The sequence below is a fragment of the Argiope bruennichi genome, chromosome 2 (assembly GCF_947563725.1).
Source record: "Argiope bruennichi chromosome 2, qqArgBrue1.1, whole genome shotgun sequence".
In the NCBI taxonomy this organism is placed as follows: Eukaryota; Metazoa; Arthropoda; class Arachnida; order Araneae; family Araneidae; genus Argiope; species Argiope bruennichi.
In genome coordinates, this window is record NC_079152.1 from 71,015,031 (window position 1) to 71,038,536 (window position 23,506).

General features: G+C 33.1%; 1 protein-coding gene across 1 annotated transcript; it reads left to right on the forward strand.

Moving 5' to 3' along the window:
- Window positions 1–486: 486 nt before the first annotated feature.
- LOC129959778 (delta-like protein D) lies at window positions 487–21,902 on the forward strand. Its single transcript, XM_056072672.1, has 10 exons — window positions 487–1,020; window positions 4,495–4,800; window positions 5,367–5,424; window positions 13,107–13,364; window positions 14,939–14,999; window positions 15,569–15,699; window positions 16,640–16,809; window positions 17,677–17,890; window positions 17,999–19,100; window positions 19,957–21,902. The coding sequence occupies exons 1-10, from the start codon at window positions 949–951 to the stop codon at window positions 20,072–20,074; spliced, it is 2,490 nt and encodes an 829-aa protein (XP_055928647.1). The 5' UTR covers window positions 487–948; the 3' UTR covers window positions 20,075–21,902.
- Window positions 21,903–23,506: the final 1,604 nt, after the last annotated feature.

Here is a 23,506-nt window from a genome sequence, read left to right on the forward strand (position 1 = left end):
TTCTACAGGATTTCCGTCGCACCAAAATTTTCTTAAGACGATCCTTACCCCCCCCCCTTCGCCAACCAACCTCCCCTTCTTTCTCAGCATACAAAATCACAGGACCCAAAAAGGAGGGAGAAGGAGAGAAAACCGAAAATAAGAAAAATAAAAAAATCTAATCATAATCATGGATTTCTACTACGTGCAAAATCTCAAGAAAACCCCCGGAAAAAAATTGTCTGTAGCAAGCTCACGACTTTACCTGAAGAAGTGAAATAATGAAAATATAAAGCAAAAAAATCGTCTGTTAATTCAGAAAAAGAGAAAAAGACGGGAGAGAGAGCATTGTATGTTATCGATGTTGCGAACGGAAGTGAGCGATCCGTCGGGAGAAGCCTGAGCCAATGGGGTGGCCCGCTGCTGTCAGCCAATCGCGTGGTAGCGCGCTCCTGCTCATTATGTGTTCGACTAGTCTATGTCCCGGAGCGTTGTATAAAATTCAGAATTCGCTTGCGCGCGGACGTAGTAACATCGCATTGGATACTAGTCAAGTCGAACGACGGAGTGTGATTACGGGGACGTGCTTGCCACCAGTCCCGTTCGGAAATTCGAAACGAACAAACACGCTTTCTCTGCATGGCGAGCCACTTGTGATCTTTTAATTGCCCTGTTTATAATTGGATTTAATTAACACTGGGTAATTATTATAACGCACCACATACTGGATTTTTATTTCCTGTGTTCTTCTTCGCAAAGAAACGTTATTGTTTTGTAAAAAAAGAACAAGAATTGTGTGTGTTTTTAAAGTTCTTCTGCTACATGAGGATTTTTATGCTGTGATTTGGATTTTTAACCTCATATAATGATCTGTGACAACGGAATGTTTCCTAACTAAACCCAAAGTGTGGATTTTTGTTATATTCTGAATCGTGATCGCTGTGTTCTCTTGGATTTTATACAGCGGTCATGCCATCAGCTACCATGCGGTGGGCTGGTAATTTGGCATTTCTTGTGATATTAACGTTATGGATCTCCAAGGTAAGTTAATCAACATTTTAAAATCATTCTCATCAAAGTTACTAAGCTTTTGTAGAAAAGTTATCTGTCAATATATGGAATACTTTTTTTATGTTTTTCAATGCTATAGAATACAAAATTGAGTAAAAACATTCCAATGGTGCGGATAGCTAGATTATTACTAAAATACAACCAATTAAATTTATTTATTTATAAGAAATTAGGGCATTAGAAATTTTGATAACATAAAGTATTTAAAAGTAAAGTACTTTTAACACAATGTATTAAATTGTGATAAAGAACATAAAACTTATTTTTGCTGAGGAAACAGTTAAATTTGTTAAATATCTTAAATATGGATCACTAATAAGAATTTAATAATGAAAAATATTATCTCATTTTCAGTGGATACTTTTATAGAATTTCTTTTATTAGTTGCTACTATAAATATAATTAAAGATTTTTCTTAATCGATCAATATACTAAGTCTTGAGACTTTAATTCTGTATGAAAATATTATAAGCACTTCCCGAAATCTATTAAATAGGAATGTTTGTGAGGCGATGTACCGAAGAAATCCTTATATCGTATAGTAAAATAAAATATACAATTTTTTATTAAATAGTAAATAAAAATCAGCCTCTTTAGTATTATTATTTTTTATTTTGGAAAGCTAGCAGATACACCAAATGAAAACAACTTATAACGTTAAAAGAATAAATATCGCATGCTTCGTACCAGTTAAAGGTAGTAAATCATTGAATTTTTGTTGATCCCCAACTTCTTAACCTTTATAAAATTAGCAATTTTAATTCTGAAATGCCGCATGAAGATGCGAATAGGGCATGTTCGTGAGCTTGTAGAAGCGGTAGACCTCAAATTAGAATACAAAAAACGTTCTCAACTAGTTCAAGGTTCGAGTGAAGATGGTTCGTTCTCTTATGTTGTCAGTCAGGGTCAGCTGAACTGCGGGTCGTGCGAAAATAGGCGCATATTTATTCTTTTTGCGCAAAAGTTCAAACTTGAAGCCTTTAAGCCACGCGTAGATTTGTGTTGTTTTATACTTTTTCCTTCAGAAGGAATGAAGTTGAAAGCGAAAAAAAAGATTTGACCAAAAATTCATTTGGATTTTACGAAGATAATGATAACTGAATTCTTTTAAATGATTAAATTAAGAAAAAAAAATGGATTTTTCTTTAGCATTTTATTTTAGTTAAAATGCAAATGATTTTTAGACCATCAATAATGAGCATAAACATGCTTATATTAATTTGGCAGATGATCAAAATTTTCACTTACGAGCTTGAAAACTGGAAAGCAATAACACGGTTTTTTCCAGATTTACGCTACACTTCCGCCATCTGGTGGCGATTCTGTGTACTTCAGCTGTGTTGAGTTGTAGGCGTGTGAAGCAATACTAGACATATTCATCTATATTTACAGGACATCATTAGATTGTAATACGTTTTATGTAGTGATTTTTAATAAGAGATTGAAATATAAAACGTTTTTGCACTGAATATTAGCAAAGTCGATATAAATAAAATACTTTCATTTAATATCAAAGCATTAGGACTTCAAAATTTTAAGCACCTATCAAAGCGTTTCCATTTATAATTCAGTAAATACTCTAAAGTATTAAATAATCGTTTTTGAAATGAATAAACTACAAAATATTATCCCTTAAAGATCTTATGATAAATATTTTAAAATTTTATGGAAAAAAAGAAGGCAGTAGATAAACAGTTGAAATATTTTATTTTAGAATTAATTCAACTGAACCAATTTATCAAAGCAAAATTTTCTTAGGTAAAATAATACAAAGAAGCATTCAGTTTTTTTTTTATAACATTCAAATTTTATATTCTATTTGTTGATATGTTATTGCAATTTATCTAAAACATGTTTACCTAAAACATCTCTGTCCTTTTAGGGATTTGAGGAACAAAACATTTCATAGTTGCCAATCGGACTGAACAATTATGAAATTCTAAACTTCATTGATTTTGTGAAGCTTTAACTGACAGTCATTGTATCTCATATCTACAAATATGGCATAAATTTTACTCTACGTTCGGTAATATGACAAGTTAAATACTCCAGAAGCTGTGGTGATATAAGACATGTTATTGTATTCAAAAAACATAGCATGCGCCTTTTACGATCGCAAACGTGGAGTACGCGTTCGATATTGTGTAAAAGCCATTGTGTTGCCGAGATCTTGATGAAATGTAAGCGAATGTTTCGCCTGTCATGACATTTACCAACACATCGAAATTCGCATACCTTATATCTTTAAAAACTGGCAGATTCATTGCAGTAGGAAAGATATTAATTAATTCGAAAATATGAGTTTATTTTGAAGATAAACTAGATGAATAAATAACAGCTGAATTTCAGCAAGAGCATACTGCTACTACTTTGCTTGTTTTTTATTCATTTATTAATCCTGATTCACAAATCTTAAGTTACAGTATTAAGCACCAAAAGAAAATGGGGAAAATATTTTCTTATTTAATGTGAGATGATTCAGTTTATGATATATTAAAATATATAATGTATTATGATATTATAAAAAGTGTTCAAATTCTTAATATTTTCAGTTGTTATTAATAGTTTTTCAAAACCAGGTAGTATTAAAAATTTGTAGACAATAGTAAATTCAATAGTCAGAGAGACAATAATTAAAACTACATTAAATTTTATAAAGCAAGTATTTGTAAAATAAAAGTGCATAAAATCTGGAATACCTTTTCATAGATTTTTTTTCCTTAAATTAAAAAGAAAATTGCTTTCAACACTTTTTTTTTATTATTATTATTAACAACGTTATATATTCTAGACAATCTTGCACTACAACAGTGTACAATATTTGTATTTTTCAAGCAATTTCAAGCATAAACTTGAGAATCGTTAATATTTTTTATACATTTTTCAAAATCTTTTCATATACACTTTTTTTATTGATTTTAATGCAAATAACAAACTATTTGTGATAAATTTATAATATGGCATGAATATTTTAACGACTTTGAAAGTCCGGCGTTTTTAAAATGAAACTTGATACTAAAAACAAATTCATTTCTTATTATACTTGAATCATATCTAAAGCACTGTCCATTAAAGCTCTAAATATTTGGAGAATGTTTCGATATTTAATGTTTCAATAGATGAGTGAATAATTAAATAATATGAAACTATCCCTTATTTCATCTACTGTGTAATTCCTATCACTGAAGAATGATAACTTTTAGAGCCATCTTTTCTGTTATAAAATTCACCATTCTCAATCATGGTGCCTTATTTAATTTCGGCTGTATATTTATTGTTCTACAAGAGTATATTCTTTTCATTGTAGTCGTTCAGTGCTTAGTATTCGAACTTTTACGACAGTTTTGTAAAAAGTGTATTGACTACATGTATATTTCAGAAGAATAGTTTTATTTCAAATCATCATTCTTGTGTTTGAAAATCTTAAACCCAACACTGTTTCAGGTGGAATGTTCCGGTATGTTCGAACTTCGGTTGGATAATTTTGTGAATGAATTTGGACGAGATGCCGACGGTACTTGCTGTCGAGGTGTCCGATCGCCGTCCGGTATGTGTTCCGGCACATGCCGGACTAGATTTCGAGTGTGTCTTAAGCACTATCAAACGACAATTGATCCAAACCCTCCATGCACCTATGGAGAGGTGCTGACACCAGTATTGGGAAATAATTCTGTTCAACTCGACACCATTAACGACCCTGAGACTGGATTTACAAACCCCATCGTGTTTAATTTTGATTTTTCATGGGTGGTAAGTTGCAGTTTTATTATTAATTGTACATTTATTATTTATATTAACTTTTATGTTGTAAGTTTCAAATATCCGTAGTAATTATTGTAATTTGAAAAATTTAAGCAATAGTTAATTGTACTATTAAAATATTTTAGGGGAGAAATAGCATTTCTACTTAAAGCGTAACTTAACAACGCCAGAAATCATATCAACTGTTATCTTTTAATATTAAGCTACATTCTCGTGTTGTGTTTCTTAAGAATGATAAAAGAAACCAAAGCCACCATTTTTATGAATTTTATAATCCTCCACAATGTGTTCATTTTCTTTTTATCTTAGAATAAACTTGAAATATCAATAGTTTTTAATTAAATTAATTTATAAACGTGCGTAAATGTTATATAAAGAGATATTTTGTCTTGGATAGTTTTAAATTTTTTATTAAGCATGCATTTTAAATAGTTTTCTGTTTTCAAACTTAGTTTGATTATTTTTAATTCATTTCTTTTGTATACGAAATTTGCACGATTCATTTTGTTTTAGCATTTTGAATGATTATTAAGTGAGTTTATTCAACTTTTTAGGGAACATTTTCTCTGATAGTGGAAGCTTGGCACGAAAGTGAACCTAATTCAACACCTGGTAAGTTCTTTTCTGTTTCTGTTTACAATCGCAAAATGTATTGCATCATGAACGATCAAAATAATAATGCTTGCTTTATATTTAAATATTGAAAACAATAAAATTAATTATTGCACTTGGCTGATAGAGCTCAAAATTCGTTACTGTGAAACAGAAAAAATGTTTTTTTTTCCTCTTACATCTAAATTATTTTAGCTACTAACTTACTTCAATCTTGACAAATAAAATTTTCCAACTCTCAGCTAAAGGTATTTGAAAATTTATAATCTCGAATTTCATGAAAACTGACTTATTCTGTTTTTATTTCGGCTTCATTAAAATTCCAGTTATATCGTCTAACAACCTCTCGTATCCCCCTTAAAAATTCCGAAACAACCCTGTCTTACTTACTTAGCTTCGTAATTATTATTGCTCCTTCTGTCCATTATTATGAGGTACTATATCTTGTTCGATAAAGAGCAACGTCCAGCGCGCATGCGCTCAGGTGTTGGGGGCCCCCTGCAGGAAAAGAAAACACCAAAAGAAAAAGAAAGAGAGAAAACAACAGACGATGGAAGAGGAGAAGGGGGAGGGAGAAGAAAAAATAAAGAAGAACGGCGCTGCTTCTTGCAAGCTCATGGCGTGGGAACTGTAGGGGGGAGGGAAACGTCTACTCGGGGCCGAAATCGTGTTTTGTGGTCCGTGAAAAGCGCGACGGCTTCTCTTCCCTCCCTCCCTCTGGTTTGGCTTTCCTCCCTCCCTCCGTCTTCATTCATGTTGTGGGGGGAGAAATGAAAATTGAACTATTTTTAAACGGGTGTGTTTTGGGATCCACGTTTCCGTACATTTGAAGGCCAGAGATGCAGCTTGTAATTAGACGGTTTGTTTGTTTGCATTGAACAAAATGAAACTTTCTCTTCAAAAGGGAATGGCATTTGTAGAATTAATGTAGTTAAAGTCGCTGATGTGCTTTTTTCTTCAGTGCTATATTAAAAGATGTAACATTAAGGTTAATGATGAAGAAGGTAAATCAATTTAACTTTGACATTTTAAATTTTGTTATTTACTTGCTTCAACTTTGCTTCATCTAGTAAGACTGGATTTGCTTTAATGATTCCAATTATATCCTTGTTTCAATGATTAAATTAAATTTAAACTAATTTTATTAATCAACTTTTGCTGTACATTAAAGAAACTTATTTTTAAACTTTAGCTGGTAAACAAACCTTCTGACTCCATTATTTCTGGAAGTTAAACAATAAAATTCTTAAACTAATAGCATAAATTAATAATTAATATTCATTCTATCGTACCTAAAAAAATATTCACTAATTTTCTTTCTAATTAAAAGCAGTGAAGATAAATAGACCACGAAATCCACCTTACTCCTTAAAAACTAAAAATATGACTTTTTCAATAATATATAATAATCATTATGAATATTTATATTACTGCAGTTCTTAATTTTCTCTAAATAGAACTCTTCAGAGCTAAATCTAGAAACATTGTTCTCAGCTGCACCTTCGAGAAAATATTAAATATACTCCCGCAATTTGTGCACGCCCCCTCATCCCTCCAGATAGGGCAGGCAGACGGTAGCAGAGATGCGAAGTAGGCAAGCTGAGAGGTACCCCGATGAGACGCGGTGCAAGCAATGGAAGTCTAGTGTGGGAAAGGAGCCCCGGGCTAAAAGCCTGTTTCTGATCCATCCTTACGATAAGTACTGGCCTCATATCCCCCCTCCCTCTTTCCCCGCAGTTCTTTAAGGAAAAACAGAATGGAAAAAAATATTAAAAGAAAACTGTGTAAGAAAGAATGGAGTGTGGGGTGTGGGTAGGCGCGAGCTGCTGATACTACGCATAGAAGGAGGAGGATGTTTGCCATCTTTGGCGCTTCATCGTCCTTTTTTTTATATTATTATTATTGAAAAATAAAAGGAAAGTAATATGTTTCGCATTCCTGTGGAAATTTATAATGCTGGGTCGGGTCCCCCCCCTGAAATTTTAAATTGGGTTGCATAATTTAAACATTGTTTTAAACCAAGACTTTTACAGCACAGATTTTCCTAAAAGTTATGTTATTGAGAATGTTATCTTCCTACCAATGATTGATATAGCAAGTAAAGTTAGCTGTAAATTTTTTTTTCTCAAATTGATTTGCGAATTTTCACCTAAATTATAAATGAGCAGAGATAGGTGAAAGCATATTATTTGAAATATGCAATTTTTTTTAAAAAAAATGGATATTTATATTTATAAATATTTTAAAGCATTTTCTACTTAATATTTTTAATATTGATTTAATAGATTAACAAAAATTACCATTTGAATTATTTGGTTAAAAGTATTAGCTTTTTTACGGCGATTTTTTTTTTTTTTTACTTTGGCGTGTTTGGAGAAAGAATTTGGACCACACGTTTACTGCAACCCTGCGCGTCAGGTGTATCCGTGCTGCATACGTTTTTGGAGTGCTAAGAAAAGCGCTTCTTTCCTAAACGGTTGAGAGGGGTCAGAGAGGGGGGGATTACTGTGCACTTATTATCAACAGTAGCTAAATTGATTGCGTTCTTGTTTACAGTTATTCGTTCTCTTTTATCTGGTAGCTTTCGAATTCTACAAAACATAAACTACCGTTTCGTTAGGTCTCGAATCGTACCGTGTGACACATGCCATCTGAAATGATAGGGCAAGAATTTTACTCTCCGGTGAATACAGCTTGCGATAAAAGTACTCTTGTAATGACGGGCCTTTTTTTTTTTTTTACATCTGTTGTTTTCAAAGAATGTAGCGAGTTTATTGTTATTCAAAAACTAAGAGACCTAATTTTTATTTTTGAATTACTATAATTGAGGGTGACTGTACGATTGCGATTTTTGAATCGTTATCAACATATATGCTTCAAAGTAAAACGATGGAACATCGGTTAATCGGTTTAACTTTGCATTGACACTTTAAATATGTAATAATTTTCTTAATTTATATTTTCGAATTTTTATTTTTTTACAATTACGAATTTCAGAAGTCTGAAGAATAAGAATGATATTTTTAATCATTTTTAGCTTCTTAAATTAATACGACAATATGTTTTAAATACTTGTTTAAAAAAAAACAGAGAAGTAGACAGATTACATTTGAAAAAAGACATACTAAGCAGTTTTTATTTATTTAGAACATTATGTAGATTGCTAGCATGATTATCATATTATATGGCTTAATTTAGGAAATAATCTTCTTATACCCTGACATGCTGTAAACTACGATTTTAACAACAGTGCAATCCTTCTTGGACAATCGAAGGTTCATTGCTTGATTTACCTTGAATTTTTATGATCACTGCTATAATATTGCACTATTGTAAAGTGCCTGTTTTACAACCCATTCCTTCTTAAAAAAGTTCTGCTCCACAGTAGCTGCTGTTTTCAGCAGGTGTCCATTACGAAAGGCAACTCCGGTGACCCCCTAGCTACTATAGCTAGGTGGGGTTCTTTGGAAAACGGGAGCTTTTTAATGAGGGTTGACTCTTGGCTACTGCAGCTCGCCCCATTCATCAAATGCTCAACGAAAAAGAGCAATGAATACCTTCTCTCCATCCCTCTACTTTATTTTATTTTATTTTTCTATACCACTTTTTCACCTTCGAACTTTTTTCTTCTTTGACGGCATTTCCTCGAATCTTCCTAAAGAATTTCTGTTGCTTAGTTTTTTCCCCCACTGCAGTTAATAGTGACTTACCCCCGCTTCATTCCCCCCCTACCGGCAAGTGATGTTTTTAAGGTTATTTATTGGGCTGTTAGTAGGGGGATATTATAATAGGGATAGCGCGTTCTAACTACCTAATTAAGCCATCCTGTTAGAAGATCTTTCTGCCACTGAATTCGAATGCATCGTATCTAAGATTAGTCTCGATTGTAAAGGCATATTTCTTCTTTTGTAAATAGCATTGCTACCCTTCTCAATATATAAATATCTGTCGTCACAAAGGATTCAATTTATTGAGCTGTAATCGTTTTGGCAATCCGTGTATTCATAGAACTATGTTAAGTATTCCTTTTTAAAATATTTCAATATTTGTTAGCGGAAATAGTCGAATTATCTTGAAAAAAGCATAAGTTCATTATTTGCCGAATTGAAATTTACAAAGGAATTCACCTTGTATTTAGAATTAATTAATAAATCATTTTTCAAATTCAATTTCCACTTTTTGGGGTGACGTCCTTGTTTCATATGCGAAAATTGTATCGGAATGGAGGTGATTTTATAAACTGTAATCTGTTATCAATATATATTTTATGCTTCTTTTTATATTCTGCATCAGCATTCGGTCGCATTTTCATTAATTCGTACACGATGATGTATAAGTTTAAAGTAATATAAAATTCCATATTAAAAAGATGTATGTCAAAAAATATTCCATCGAGATGAATGTATTATATGTAAAAAAAAATTAATAGTTAAAATAAAATTTATTGCAGAATGCTACACTTTTATCATCTACGAAATGAATTTTAACGTTCGAAAACATTTTTTGGCTTCCTTCTAAAATTATTTACATTATGCAACGTCTCCAAAAACATTTACTATTATCGTTACAAGATCATTTTCTTTTTAGGACGTAATTATCTGTTGGAATTTCTTTCTAATCTGTGACTGACAGTTAATTTTCCGAGGGACCTTCATTGTATCCCCTCCTCCTTCCTATTTTGTGGTCAGCGGTAGCTGAAATTCAAAACCTCCTCTGTTCTATCACCTGGAAGACGTTAACAGACCAAAGAAGCTCATCAGCCCATCCCATCCCTTACTCCCCCGTCATTACCCCCATCCCTAAATCCGTGGGAACGAAGCTTTTCGAAATCTTGACCATCTGTCAGGTCCACAATTTTGGGGGTTGTGCTAAGAAAAGGTCCTCCCCTCTGTTCACATGAAAGAGTTAGTTCCCCTTCCCTAAACCTTTACTTGTGATGGCCGATAGAAACTACTGAAACAAGGACAAAGAATAGATTCTGTGTCAGTTCACAAGATTGATTCATTTTTCGGTTAAGTACAATAATTGCTCAGTTAAATGTTGGGAGATTGGAAATTCCATAGAATGCGCCAATATAATCTTACCGATTCACTCTATGACTGGAAAGGGATTTGGTATCTGTCACTAAGCTTGAAAGATTGCGTGCCAGATAATCTTTGCTTATGGTCGCTGGTGTGATTCTTTTGTGATTATAAATCTACTTTCTTTGCGGATTAGACGAATATATTGTGGCCGTCTTGCAGCTATATGCATGTTTTTTCAAGTTTAATTATGTTCTCTATGTTTTGCTTTTGTCAAATATATGGATTGAAATATGGTTTATGAATTATGTTGGCAAACCAATATATATAAAACATTTCATATTAAGGGAAAATTAAATAGTTTGTTGATGTGCTTCTCAATGATATATAATTTATTTTAACTCGGAATTTCATTGACTGTAACCAGTAGCGTAATCCTATCAGAGAGTCATTCATAACACCGTTCTTGAGACTTTTGATGGTTACAGAGGGAGAGAAAAAAAGTCACACACGTAAAAAATGAACGGAATAAAAAAAAATACTGAATGACGAGGCGAAATCGTCTGAGAAAAAGAGAAAACTTTCCCATGGGGTGGGGAAGTAAGAAAAGGGAAGGGGGGTCGACATCCTCTAGACCTACTTTCTCGGTTGCATCTGTCGCGTCATTGCGTCACACTACGCTTCGCGTCCAGCTCTAACTAATTGTGCTGGTGCTCGTACGTGACGTAAGCAGGCGCATCCTTTATTACAGAATCATAGGGAAGAAGAAGATGTGCAGCTAATCTTAGAAAACCACAACCACGAATACGTTAAGAGAAATAAAAACGAGATGTAGTTTTGCTTATTTTTATGATTATAGTCTAGCGGGGAATTGAAGGTGGGAAATTGGTGGAGATTATGCGGTAATTCAAGGGCATATAAGTAACTGTGGGATAAATTTCAAAAAGATATATTTCGTGAGACTTTAAAATTTCCGTTTTCATTTTATGAAAAAAATTGTGTATTTTATTGATTGAGACTCAGCAGCTGTACAATTATTATTACAATTTTTTTTCATCAACAATAAATCTCAGAAATGAGAATATAAGTATTAAAATTCAATGAATGAACTATATGAAACTATTAATGAACTCATAAATTAGCAACAATTCTACGATTTAATTAAAAATAATTCTACATAAATTGTTTTATGGCCGCATACTATTTGATTAAATAATAAAGAGTGAAGAAAAGACATAATCGTGGGATTGGAATGAATACTTCCTGCATAAGGGAGGTGGATGAACAAGTTTTATTTGGTAAATCCTTTTGAGAAGTTTTGACAGCTCTTTGTCCCACTAACACCGGTTTCCCTTACCTCGAAATCGGGCTTTCACACCTTCGTTCTACACGAGCATATCGCACCGTGGAAGTAAAAAACAAGTTCAAAATTGCCTTATTTGCATTTTCTTGTTCCAAGTGAATGAATGACAGCGTGGGGAAAAGGTAATAGAAATGGGGTCAAGGTAAAAATGCGCTATTTTTCTCTCCAACCAGTAATTGGAACTGGAAGTGAATTGTGGCTGATGTAATTAAAAGGGTGCATCGACCAATGCACTATGCAACCCATGACACAGTTCTCTGCTATAGCTATGCCAACCACCGGCAATTCGTTACTAGAGTATTAAGTGAGTCTACGGAACGGTGTCTCCTCATGAAAAGGTCAGAGATCAAAACGTACCACTTTGCAGGTGCACAAGGTTAGGGTCGGCATCGCGGAAGACATGGTCGGATTCCACCCACAAGGCTTATTTTGATTAAAAGAAAAATAAGTAGATAAAAGGAACTCGAATTCTTAAATGTCAAAGATAGTTTTTAACCCTTCCGGCATTGGATTACATGCCAGAATAAGTAAATATATTGGATAAAGAAAGAAGTTTGCTACATTCTCATTTTTTTCCTCGCAGGAAAACTGATGCCACGATTCATGTTTTCAATTTTTTTTAATGCTTCATCTATACATAGTCAGTGATCAAAAATGTTAGCGGAAGTTTACACAACAGTAAGTTCGGCTTATTCTATATCTACTTTGACAATTGATTTAAGCTTAGTCATTCGAAAGTGTTCATCATAAAACTGAATTTTCCGTAGATAAAAAAAACTTTTTTACCATTCTCTCCTCCCGTTCTGATGACCAGTGCTTTTAACTGGCTAAATAAAACGACTTCATGCCGCTCTTACGCTCTTAATAAGAAACATTGCGTGTGTTCATGTCCGTAGTTCCTTTCTTATAGCCAAACTGACAATTAAGGAACCCAGAAGGTGTCCTCTCAGCTACTCGGAAAAGAAAGGGAGGGAAGGGAGATCAGCTATAAAACATGGAGAGGGGTACAACGACTATTATTTTATGACCTTAGCGCCCCACACTTCTTGAAGCGTATCGAAAGCTCACGCAAGCTTGTACTATTAAGAGACAAACGTGATCTGATGTCCACAGTAGCCTGGGGGAGGGGGATCTGCTGCTGTAATGGTCCTCTGACCTAGTTAATGACCTAATGATTTTTGACAGATTTTAGATATCCATTGAGAAAACTTTAAACTTCTCTATGGACGCATCGATACTGTATTTGGTTGATCATTTTCCAAGGAGTTAAATTTTTTTGTGTTTTTTATTTCTTGCAGGACCTGGTCGTAAGCTAATTACTCGTCTGGCAACTCAGCGATGGTTGGACGTCAGTCAGTACTGGACCCAGGATATCCACAAGACCAACCATACTGCTTTCTCCTATGCCATCCGAGTGCGTTGTTTGGATAATTATTATGGCGAAAACTGTGAGAAATTGTGCAGACCAAGAAATGATAAGTTTGGACATTATACTTGCAGTCCCACTGGCGACAAAGTGTGCCACAGAGGTTGGAAAGGAGAATATTGCACTATAGGTAATTGAACTCTAATGACTTTAGATTCATATGTTGATAATTTTGTCGGTGTGGTAAGGATTTATTAAATAATGCAAATATCTGGAATCTGCTGCATTTATTCTTGCTATTGAGGACTCTTGAATGTCTGATGGGAATATTTCTTCATTAAAACAGCAAAACGCTAATTAGAAAAAAATCAAGTTGTGACATTATTGTGACTATGTATATTTTGAGGGTGGGAAAGTCTAAAAGAAACACCGGCTGCATTTGCTTGCAACTGCCCCTTCCTTTCTAAAGAATCATCCACGAAAACACAGCAGCTGGCTGCGGCCATTGACAAAGCCTACCAGCTGGCGACTTCTCGCTAGTACGGGGGAAATAAATAACAAAAAGTGAGTCGAAAAAAGAAAAAAAAATTACGGCGTCCTTACTCGAGTAGGGTGTGGAGCGAGCATATACACTATATACAAGTCTTGTCCTCCATCTGGTTCGCGATCGTTCGCTTTCCCCCAAACAATGGACGGTCCCTACCGAGTCGTGGTGAACGTCTTACAAGTCGAACCCTTATCCAAGGGGAGGGTATCGGAAGCCGAGATCAAATAAAAAAAATACGTATAAGGGAGAGGAAAAAATGGAAAAGGAAGTTTGATGCAAAATTCACCCACCTCCTTGAAGGTACCTCCCCCCCCCCCCACTTCTCCCCAGACAAGACCCCAAGAGGAAGTAAAGGCAGACAGCAGCAGCATCTTGTATACGTCGGGGAGGATCTAAATTGCCTATGTGCCTATGATGGGAAACAAACTCTTCAGGAAGTGGCGGGTTTCCATTCTCGTGAGAGTCTTCTCTTCCCTTCTTATCGACGTCTTATGGGAAAAGTTCTTGAAGATGCTAAAATTCTTAATCTGGATAGGAAGGGATGTAGATGCTTGCACCCCCATCCCCCAGTTGTATATACAGATGGTAACTTAAGGGGTAAAGTTAAGTGAGACATATGAATCAGTAGTTGTGAAGAAAAAAAAAAGATTATTGCAACTTGACATATTGTAGAGGTGTCTAGATAGAATATTTGACTTCGTTTTCTCCTTATATTTAACTATTTATCCTTTAATAGTACATCAAAAAAAATAATAATTTTTTTTTTTAAATAAATAGGGAAATTAGAAATATAAATGTTTACTACGAATTAAGCCAATGAAAGATGAATTATCAAAAGATTAATTTAATTTATTCATGCTTTAGTTTTTTTTTAATTTAAAAGATTAGAGATATATGACACCTCACGCTATTTCTAGCAGTATGAAAATTTTTACATTGCATCTAATGTTCAAAAATTAAGTACAAGAGAATAAGTTCAGAAGTTATGTCAAAGATAATAAAAATGCTGGCCCACCATGGCCGTCGAAAGAAGTCAATTATCGAACACATTTTGATCCAAGCTAAGGCCATTATTACTTTCAGACAGTCTTTTCTAATCTGAACTCCCCTTCGCCGAACCCCTTGTGCGTTCTTTAGGGTATATCAATTATCTTTGTAGCTTACTGATGACACCATGAAAGCAGAAATCTTATAATATTTTTCTTCTTTACTTACAGCGGTGTGTTTACCTGGCTGTCATGAAGATCATGGATTCTGTGACCAACCGAACGAGTGCAAGTAAGTAATGTTTCTCTGTCTAGGTTTATTTATTAGATAGAAAAACACTGATGGGAAATCTATACCTTTTTCAAAAGCATTATTTGTACCTCTACTTGGCAGGTTTTAGAGAAAAACATTAACTGCAGGCCACACCCATAAGCAACGATTTTTCAGGCCTGTTGCGCTATCTATCCTGTACCTATGAGGGGGGTCCTCTATTACCTATCCTCTGCCTTTTGGAAATTCCTTGAAAATTCGAGGACTTTTTATCTTATCTGCGTGCACAGAAGCCAGAGGGGCTAAAAGCGGTTAAGTTGGAGAACTGCCCTCCCCATCACTTTCTTGCCCCATTACCAAGTTCTTTCAGAAGCAATAGAAAATAGATGGTTTTGCTTACACTTAGTATTGAGTATTACTGTAATCTTATTTTGGCATACAGCTTCCTTCTCTTCCCCCCCCCTGGCGTTTTCTAAAATAATGCATTTGTTATATTTTTAAAATCCTGGATTCAAATAAGTTTTCTTCTTCTTTTTTTTTTCGGTGCTATATATTTATGAGGGGAACTAATTATTTTTTATTACCCGTAGGTGTCGACTCGGTTGGCAAGGCACTCATTGCAATCAATGCATCAGATATCCTGGATGTTTCCATGGAACTTGCAACGAGCCATGGCAATGCAACTGCGACGAAGGATGGGGTGGATTGTTTTGCAATCAAGGTAGGCCTATGTTACATATGTACCTAAATAAATCGATCAGTTTATCCTTCGAATAATATAAATTCCTTAATATTATCAAAGTAAAAAAAAAAAAAATAAGTATGAAAAGCATATTCAGAAGCTTTAAAGAATGTATAATCCTGCTTGAATTCTTAAAGATATCAAAAGATGATTTGAATGAATCATCTTAACAAAAGAATGAAGAATAATACAACACACACAAAGGGAGTGGGGAGGAAAAAACTCACAAATTGCAAACGAATTTGTTCTTTGTGGCAAGCCGTGTTCTTTCCCATGTCCAGCGCTGCTGTCTTTTTATTTTTATTTTTTGCTTGTATCACGTGATCTATGGCCGCCGTCTTGGGTTCCTTTGTTTAAGTTCACCTTCAATAGTTTGCGTGTTTTAACACTTCCGGTTCAAATGAGGGAGGGATAAGAATTAAAGTAGGAATAAAAATAGGGGGAAAAAGGCTACTTGCCATTCTTGTGCTCTGAAATCTGACCACTCAAATATGTTTACAGCAGACTGCTTTACCTTTCTGCTCGTACTCTATGCCAAGGTCAAAACAATCTACGACAATTAAATAATAAATGCGATTCCCAGCCACTGATATTCATGTGGTGTAGTTGTCTGAGTGGCTGGACGCGAAGGGGAAGTGACAATGTTGCTTGAAAAAGAAAAAAGTATAATGCAACCAATGTTCTTATTATGCAGAGGATTAGAAGTGCTAATTATGCGGCTTTACTAGCTACTGTTTTTTTTTTTCCTCCGTGCTGGAGATTATAGCTCAAACCGATTAATTAATGACTTGTTGTTTTGAGAAAGCTCTTTAAATATCTAACTTAATGAGTATTAAATATTTTTATTTAAGAATTTTATTTCGTTGAAAGAGATTAGATGTCCGATTTAAAATACTCATTTGCTCTTTTTTATTTTCAGATCTGAATTATTGTACGAATCATAAGCCTTGCAAGCATGGCGGAACATGCACCAATACTGGTCATGGGTCTTATACTTGCACATGTGCAGAAGGTTATAATGGGACAAATTGCGAGGAAGAAATTGATGATTGTCTTCACCAGCCGTGCCTGAATGGTGGTACATGTAAGGTAAGTGGAAACAATAAAAGTTAATTTAAAATATTTTAATACGTTAGTGCATCCATCAATTCTGTTGTTAATGCATGCGATCAATGAAAGTGCCCTAACACAGCGTTCTAAAAGAATTTTCCGAAATAGTTATCTTTCTTTTTTATCCTTTCGCGAACCAATAAAGTAGTTAACTTATGACCTCTGCTTCTCTCTACAATGCAAAGGAAATACATTTTTAAAATGATGCTCTTTCGATGAGCACGTTTTCTCGTGATATCCAACACCTGGAATTGTAAGTTTTAGCGGCGCTTAATCAGCGCCATCCAGCGGTAAAAGAATGTAGTTTTTGTAAAATATCTTAACAAGTGTATCGATATTTACAGAATGGAAAGAATTCAATTGGGATAAAAAACTGAAAAGTGAAAATAATAAACAACAAGAAAGGGTCTTTCAAGCATGTTTATAAAGAACCAACATGCGGTGAAACAATTACATTGGTCACCTACGGTCTTTTAGAAGGTTTTCGTTCACCTCCCTCCCTCTCCCTACCCATTTTTTTTCTCTTATGGTTCAGTCATGCGCGAAGAAAATATTGAGTGAAATCAACTGTTATTTATTACAGTTTATATTGCAGCTCCATTTCAAATTTCTACACAACAGCGCTCTTTCTTTCTTTTTCTGATTTTTTACTTCAATCTTTATAGTTTTTTTTTTTTTATTGAATAAAGGCTACAGTGTTTCACAATGCGATTTCTTTTTCTCTTTCATCTATAAAAGAAAATATTTGTTATTGTTATTATAAAAAAAATTGGTAATTTTTTTCTGTTTTTTTTTAAAGTAGATAGATTCAGTTAATTTAATTGAAATATATTTTTCTATCCTCAGAGCACTGGAAAAAACTACACATGCGAATGCTCCCTTGGATTTTTTGGCCAACATTGCGAAACGGTGGCTAGTACTTGCACGGAAAATCCATGCCATAATGGCGGGACTTGTGTTGATGGGCCAAGCGGCTACCTTTGTGTTTGTATTCCTGCTTTCGAAGGACTTCAATGCGACAAACAGAAGGACGTTTGTGATCCCAGTCCTTGTAAGAATGGTAAGTTTTTATACAAAACTTTCTTCTCAAATTGCAGCGTCTTAAATATGTTGTACCTATTAGTGTTAAATAAATTTGGTGTTTATGATCGTTTCATTGTTTTTCTAGGTGGAAGCTGCGTGCATAAACACGACTCTTACAGTTGTATTTGTCCGACAGGATTTACGGGCGACAACTGTGAATCGGATATCGACGATTGCCTCGACAATCCCTGTTTGAATGGCGGTTCTTGTGTTGATGATGTTAATTCATTCCGTTGCGCCTGCGTCCCGGGATTTATGGGTTCGTTGTGCCAAACCAATGTGGATGACTGTCTTACAAAACCTTGCTCAAATGGTGGAACTTGCCACGATCTTGTTAATGACTACAGCTGCGATTGCCGGCCAGGATTTGAGGGGAAAGATTGCTCTATAAACATAGATGAATGCCAATCAAACCCATGCTTGAATGGTGGTACTTGCGAAGACTTGGTGGATGAGTTTGTGTGCCATTGTGTTTCTGGATTCAAAGGAAAGCAATGTCAGACTCCGGAAGGACTGGTTGAAACTGTTGTATCCATTCCGAAAGGAAATGGTCTCATCTCCAGTAGGATTGATGGAAGAGAAAGTGGCATATCCGATTTGGATAAAGACTACCCTAGAGAAGGTGTGGTCAATCCTGAAGACCATCACGATCGGATGAACAATGACTTGGTGATTAATCCGACTGCCTTGCTAGAGATTGCTCACCAGGTATCAGAGGAGGAAGAGGTCGTTCAAACGGATGACGCAGGAATGTCAACTGTACTAGTTATAGTGATTTCGGCCCTATGTTTTATAATGTGCATTCTAATTATTCTGCTTGTGGTGTGGCAAATCAGGCGTCGTAGACAGAAACGTGAACAGCGCGAAATGGACGCTGAAGCGTGCAGACAAAATGAACAAAACAGTGTCATGAACAATAAGTGTCTAGATAACCAAATAATAAACACTTTTGGCCAACCGGGCCACAAGACCCTCAAAATGACCAATGAGGGTCATGACTCTTCTTTATATCAGAAAACAGGGGAAGATCCCTTGCAAAGGACTAAATCGCAAAAACTCCTAAACACAGACTGCACATGCAGCAACAGAACCAGCAAAATGCTGGACACAGACTTAGAGCACGATTGTGCACCTAGGACACTAGACAGGAGAGATTCTCTCCCTCAACAGCTGCCCTCTAGTAAAAGGTAAATACTATAAGAAATCTTCAGTCTGTGATCTAGTTCCTTAAAATAAAATGTATTTATTTGTAATTTATTATTCTATTTTGTACATAATAGATAGTTCACACGAACAGTTGACTGTTTGTGTAAATGTCGAATGACCAAATTTGTATTTTATGTGATTGGGAAGATAAATTAAGCGAACGGATTTCAGTATTTTAAAGAAGTCTCGGGCATCGATCCAGTGATGCTATGAGATTTATTTGGTGCATTCCTTTTTTATCTTCCTCAGAATGAAAAAATTGATTAGGCATCGGATTTTGAAGCAAATTATTTATTAAGAAATGTTTCGAGGGTCGTCTAAAAAAGTATTCCTCTTAATTATAGATTCATAGTATTTGATGCATTTATTCACTCACAAATTTTATACAGAATAAATAAAATATTCTAGAAAGGACATTTTGATTTATAAATTTAAATTGACATTTTTTTTTTATTTGTAGCTACTGATTTTTTTATATTGAATATTGGTTGTCATAATCAGTGTTGATAGAGTAAAGAAAAATATATTGAAATGGATTTTTGTTGAAAATAAGCTTTAAATGTGTCATTTTTTTAAAGAATAAAATGGGTGAATGCTTCTATTATTTTTTTTTCATAAATTCCCTTTCACATATTTTCTTTGCCATTCTGAACTCTTAAAGCAATTAATCATTGAACTGTTCGAGATACGATGTTATAAACAGAAATTCCAAAATTTTAATGCCCTAAGATTTTCCCAGTATCCCTTTTATTGGCTAACACTACATTTTGTGACCTTTTAATGCATGTTTTGAGATTGCAAACCCCAATCTAAAATTGGTGTTTCCATCTTTTTCAGTGAGTCATCATTATACCTTTCGCTGGAGAGAGATCAGTGTTCACGGAATAGTGTCTACATCATAGGGGATCACTATAAACATCCGTGTCCAGAAGATCTCTTAGCGACAGAGGTCTAGTTATGGACTAAATCATTATCTTTTCAAAGTAATGATCTAATATGTTCTTAAAACTGTATCTGCAAGCATTAAATGGCGACACATAATATCAAACGAAAAAAAAAAGAAAATAATAATAATAATAAATGCGGAGCACTTTCCATTCTTTCTTTTAATGAAAAGGTCTCGGAAAGAACAAAGTCTGATTTTTTTAAAAAAATTTAATCATTATCATTCCCAACTTTAAAAAAACGTGAAAATGAAGAGTCTGCATTTTTATTCAAAATTTGATAAATTAAATCCAAAATAACTTGACATTATTTGTGTCTTTTACTGACGCTGGCACATTAAAAAAAAATAATAAGAAAGAAAATGATCGATTATTATTGAGGTTTTATACCGAAATAAATTTTGGGTGTTTAAAAAAGTAATTTACAGTTTCAATGTGTTGTATTTTAATGCTTGCTTTTATGATTCAAAGGACCTGAAGGGTTGCTACTACCTAAGAAATTCCTTTCAAACTTGATCCAAAGATATTTTACAAGTCCTAAGTCCTATTTATTTAATATTTGTACAGTTGAGATGCAAAGAAAATTTGTGAATTGCGAAGCGCGCAAGCCTTTTCGTTTTTTAAAAAGTCTTTTAAAAACCGGAAAAGTTGCATGTTCAAATCCACGCCTGGTTCGTGGTCTGTGGTGAAAAAAATGTCTTTTTGCTACGTTCTTTGCGAAGAAGCATTGCTTTAAAAAATATTTTTTCTAAATACCTTTGAAAGGTATGGAAACATGGTGCTAAAGTACTTACAAGAATTATCAGAAAATGGAAATTTAACATTTCTTTTTATAGTGTATTTCCAAAACAATTCCTTAGATTGTTTGGTAAAATAAATTTAATTAACTTTATTTGTTTCAAAATTTTAATTTTTGATGACAGAAAAAACATTATCATTTGCGTCATGCGTAAAGAACGTACTAAAAAGCTAATTACTGTGAATATTCATGTGAATAAAATATATATATATAAATGAATATTATATATATATTATATATGAAAGTCTTTCTACAATGCTTAGTGCCTTGTTTGTAATGTATATATTATATTGTTTGTGACTGTATGCGTATAAGAAGCTTTGTGTGTTTCCTTGAAACGAAAGAGTGTATTTATTTATCTTGATGAAGGTTTTACGAAAACAGTATTCAACCATGCCTTGATTTTCAAAGATTAAATTTTTATCCCCTGTAAATTGTAACAAAAAATTATCTTAATTATTAAAAATTATACTATTATTTTGCATTCTAATCGGATTTTTTTTTTTTTTTGAAAAAATATTCAAACTTTAAAACTTTAATTAAAATAGCATTTTATACATTACCTAAAAAAGAAAAAGCATTTGATAGAATTGAAATGTAATTAGAAGAAGAAAAAATGAAATTGACAGATTCACCTGCATTTCATTTTTGAATATTCTTTTTACCAAACTGTTGAAATGATAGCAATAGCAATAACTAGACTCCCTGAAGAAGTTTGTTATAGTCATTATATGAACTTGGTTAAGTCGTTGAACGATTTAATTCACTGTTCTTCACTTCGATGTACTTAGTATTTGAATTCCTAACAAAGAAACTTAGTACTTCGAACACTTGTTACTTCTCGTGACTTACGATAGTTTGACTGTTTGTGATTGTTATAAACCTGACTATTTAGGAAATTGATTTTCCTATTGTTCACTTTGTAAATAATTTGTGTATATTTATAGTACTCCGAATTTTTTTAAAGCATTCACCTTGTATATTTTATCATTTGTTTCATTACTATTCATTGTCAATAAAAAAATATTGTTTTAAAAGAATTTGTGTGATTTTGTGTACAATTATCCTCCTTTACAATCATTATATATAAAGATAAGACTGACATTATGATATGAGAAGGCGGATAAGCTATAAAGGAATCATCCAACAATCATTTTAATCGTTTAAAAATCTTTTTAATATATTAAATCAAAATTTAAGATAGTAAATAAATGGCGATTCCCAGTGTTCTGTCAATTAAATACTTTTGCTAACTGCTTTTAGAGATATGAAATATTAAAATAAATTATTTTGCTTATTGATTATAGAAAAGGTTACATATACATATAAGAGATCATAAAAATAAAATATACTTTAAATTGGAAAAATTTAATTATATGAATTTTATATTTTTAAAATAATTCATAATATTTAAATTTGCATGAATTTAATTTCAAGGAGCCTAATTCATTTTTAAAGCCTAATTTTTCTAGTATAGGATCCTTAAAAATCTTTGCAAGGAACTAACTAGACAGACTTAACTTATTGAATATGAAATTCTGATAATAAATTGTAAGAAAAATCCATGGAATAAATAATAGACATTGTTTTTATTAAGACTGGCAAATCCTCCAAATTAGATTTCATAGATTGATTAAAGAGTTTTAATTACTGGCAGCCATATATTACTCCAATGATAACGCCACTCATAATCCTTTGCATTCTTGATTATAAAGATTTATATTCATTAATGAATAAATCTAGCATAAAGTAATTGAATTAAATCATCCTCCCTAAATTTTTGGAGAAAAAAACAGTTAAAAGTGTTTCAAATTTAAAAAAAAAAAGAGAGAAACAGACAAACAAACAAACAAAAACTGTCGGGCAAATGCGTCAAATTCTTCAATTTGATGAATTTTGAATAAAAAGAGAAAGCATATAAAGCTTCTTAAATTTCGCTAAACATTGATAAATATTTTAATAATATTTCAAATACACATATCAGATTAGATAAAAGAATTACGATGATAAATAAAAAAATTTACATTACCTTTGCAAAAATTTACTATCCGCCTTTGACAACCAGTTTGTTCTACGGAATTGGTTATTGCTAACATTTTCAATGAAATATCTTTTGTCGATTACTCCTCGGCAAAGTATTTTTAAATGTTGATGGACATAAAACAAATAATATTTTGGAAGAGTTGCATCATTCTGCTCATGGAGCTATGAGTTTTCTATTATCTCACCTAAAATATGAATATGAAGCAATTATACTTCTGTTATTACAAAAAATTTTATATTTTAAATATTTATATATTTTGAAATGAGCACACTTTAAATATTTTTCCTTGTTGCTTAGTCGTGAAAAGTTAAACCTTAATTGTAAATATAACAAAATGTCAAATAGTTTAGTGAAATTATATTTTAAACAAAAACCAACTCAAAAAAGAAACCCTATCTTTCTATCTTCATCATCAATAATGGAAGAAAACTGCAGAATGAAATATTGACAGAAACAAAACGATTTGAAATATAATATTGTAAAATAAGCTTAAAAATAAAAAGTCAAGATTTTATCTATTTTAGAAAATTAATATGAATTAATTAGAATGTTTTGCTCAGCACTGAATTAGAAGAAATAAACTGCCATTCTAATTTTGAA

Coding starts and splice junctions, on each gene's coding strand:
- LOC129959778 (XM_056072672.1), top strand. CDS start 949: ATGCCATCAGCTACCATGCGGTGGGCTGGTAATTTGGCATTTCTTGTG. Junction 5,425..13,106: donor TGAACCTAATTCAACACCTG/GTAAGTTCTTTT, acceptor TATTTCTTGCAG/GACCTGGTCGTAAGCTAATT. Junction 17,891..17,998: donor TCCCAGTCCTTGTAAGAATG/GTAAGTTTTTAT, acceptor TTGTTTTTCTAG/GTGGAAGCTGCGTGCATAAA.